The sequence below is a fragment of the Stegostoma tigrinum genome, chromosome 15 (assembly GCF_030684315.1).
Source record: "Stegostoma tigrinum isolate sSteTig4 chromosome 15, sSteTig4.hap1, whole genome shotgun sequence".
Classification (NCBI taxonomy): Eukaryota; Metazoa; Chordata; class Chondrichthyes; order Orectolobiformes; family Stegostomatidae; genus Stegostoma; species Stegostoma tigrinum.
In genome coordinates, this window is record NC_081368.1 from 35,170,432 (window position 1) to 35,172,421 (window position 1,990).

The 1,990-nt window shown below is 37.9% G+C and overlaps 1 protein-coding gene across 1 annotated transcript; it reads left to right on the plus strand.

Annotated features, from left to right (window-relative positions):
* Window positions 1-677: 677 nt before the first annotated feature.
* LOC125458979 (uncharacterized protein C21orf140 homolog) lies at window positions 678-1,454 on the plus strand. The gene has a single exon (XM_048544852.2). It carries the CDS (start codon window positions 678-680, stop codon window positions 1,452-1,454), a length of 777 nt encoding a protein of 258 aa, XP_048400809.2.
* Window positions 1,455-1,990: the final 536 nt, after the last annotated feature.

The following is a 1,990-nucleotide window of genomic DNA, read 5'->3' on the forward strand; positions in this document are numbered from 1 at the left end:
TAACCTAGCAGGACGATGAAACATCTACAATCAAGCATACTGGCTCGGCGAGCAAGTCTACAACCTCATCCACAACCTGAGCTACAAAGATTCTCAAAAGCTTTAACTTATTTTATCAGCTGACGGAGGACAATAATGAAAACCAAAACTTGGTTTCCTTTGTATCTAAATGGAATTGGCTCGTACTGTCAATCTATTCTCATACAATCTAATTGTCACATGGGTTAACAAATTCATTAGAGTTATGTATTTTGGGGTCAAAAAAATTTGACACATTCAGCTTCTGTGATGTTACTATTGAATCCAATTAATCATATATTTACTTCCCTTTCCTAACTTTTCTTCCTTTCTTTACATTGCACATTTCTGGTGAGAAGTTGAGCTAATGATATGCGCCAGGTATCAGGCAATGAGAGGCTAGGAGGTGGGCGTATGACAGCTTTTTTGAATTCCTCTCCCGATGCAAAATCATGTTGAGTCATTACCATCTATTGAGATGTCATGCAAATGTCACCCCATGCATTATGTTGTCATGAGCTCCCATCCAATGTAATCACAAATAAAATTACTCCATCTGTTGAGTTATGGTAGCTTTTCCCTCAATTAGTAAATTTTAAGAGAATTATCCTGCATGGGACAAAATGCAAATTTTCACCAGAATACTTCTAAGATCTAAAATGTACTCAAATGAAATTAGTAGCACAAGGAGGCACCAATGCTTGCAATACTTGAAGACATTGAGAAATTTTCAGAATGATGGACTTTACACGGTTTATTTGGGTGAAACACATATTTCTGAAAATCTGATAACAGGTGACATCTTCTGCAGTATAGTCAAATCCAAGTCCCTATCAGAAGGATTGACTCTGATCCACGCTGGGGGAGTTAGAGGATGGGTTCCTTGGAAATACAGGGTCTTCTTCCAATCAAGAGAACAGTGGACAACTCCAAAGACTGTAGGTATTAAAGAAGAGCTTTTTAAAGAATTATGCCATGTGCTCAGCAAGTCCTATGGAAAATGCACAGTAGTGATCAAACCAAAACAATGGGTTATTTCTTTCGGATTGAAGCACCGTACAGATGACTCATCAGAAGTTCTACCACAGAAACCAGAGGTCATCCAGAATGTGCCTTTACAGTCTTCATTGACTATTCAAATAGCTAATTTTTCTTGTTGCCCTAAAATTGCTCAAAGTTATGGCCATGAGCTTTTGTACATTCCTCCCAGTTACCCTCATCTTAGTCCTTTGGAATCAGCCTGGTCTTCACTCAAATGGGCTATAATCAAACACAGGAAAGATTATACTGATACAGCTTTTCCAAATATAAGTGACTACCAGTGTATCCGCTTAAAGGCTCTGATTGAAAATAGCATCGAAGGAGTAACGCCATACAAGTGGAAAACTGCTTTCAGTAGAGTCAAGAAGTGGGAAAATCGTTACCTTTCCAGCTAAACTTAGTAACATCCCTCACATTTGAGAGCTGCTAATAAATATAAGTGGAATATTTGGAGCTGTTACTTTTAACTGCCTTAGAAAGGTTTTAAGAAAAATATTTTTTCATTTTTAAAATTCACTGATATTATCGCATTCCCCCCATCTAAAGAAGGTAGAATTCACATCAGCATCAAAGTATGCATAACTGAAGAGAAATGTTTGGAAGGACATTACACAGAATCTTCTTTACCAATTAATTTTCTAAGTTTCTCCCTTTGTCAAGTTCTGATCTTTCATTCTGAGCTTTGGCCCTTAAAACCCCAGTAATTTCTGTAAAATCCATGGGATCTCACTAAAACTTTCATCAATCTCAGCCTGCACTCTGGTAAAAGGACCACATTTGCATTTTCTCATTGACCTTTATTCCCTCACCCTCTGTTCCAACTAGAAGCGAAAAGCAAAATCTTTCTAACCCCTGAGCAATGTGGACATTGGCAAGTCAGTTGGGAAAATAGGCTGAGATTGGCAGAAACTGGATTCTCAAGGTTGACAGC

What these genes read in the sequence shown, in the direction of transcription:
- LOC125458979 (XM_048544852.2), top strand. Translation starts at nt 678, where the DNA reads ATGTACTCAAATGAAATTAGTAGCACAAGGAGGCACCAATGCTTGCAA.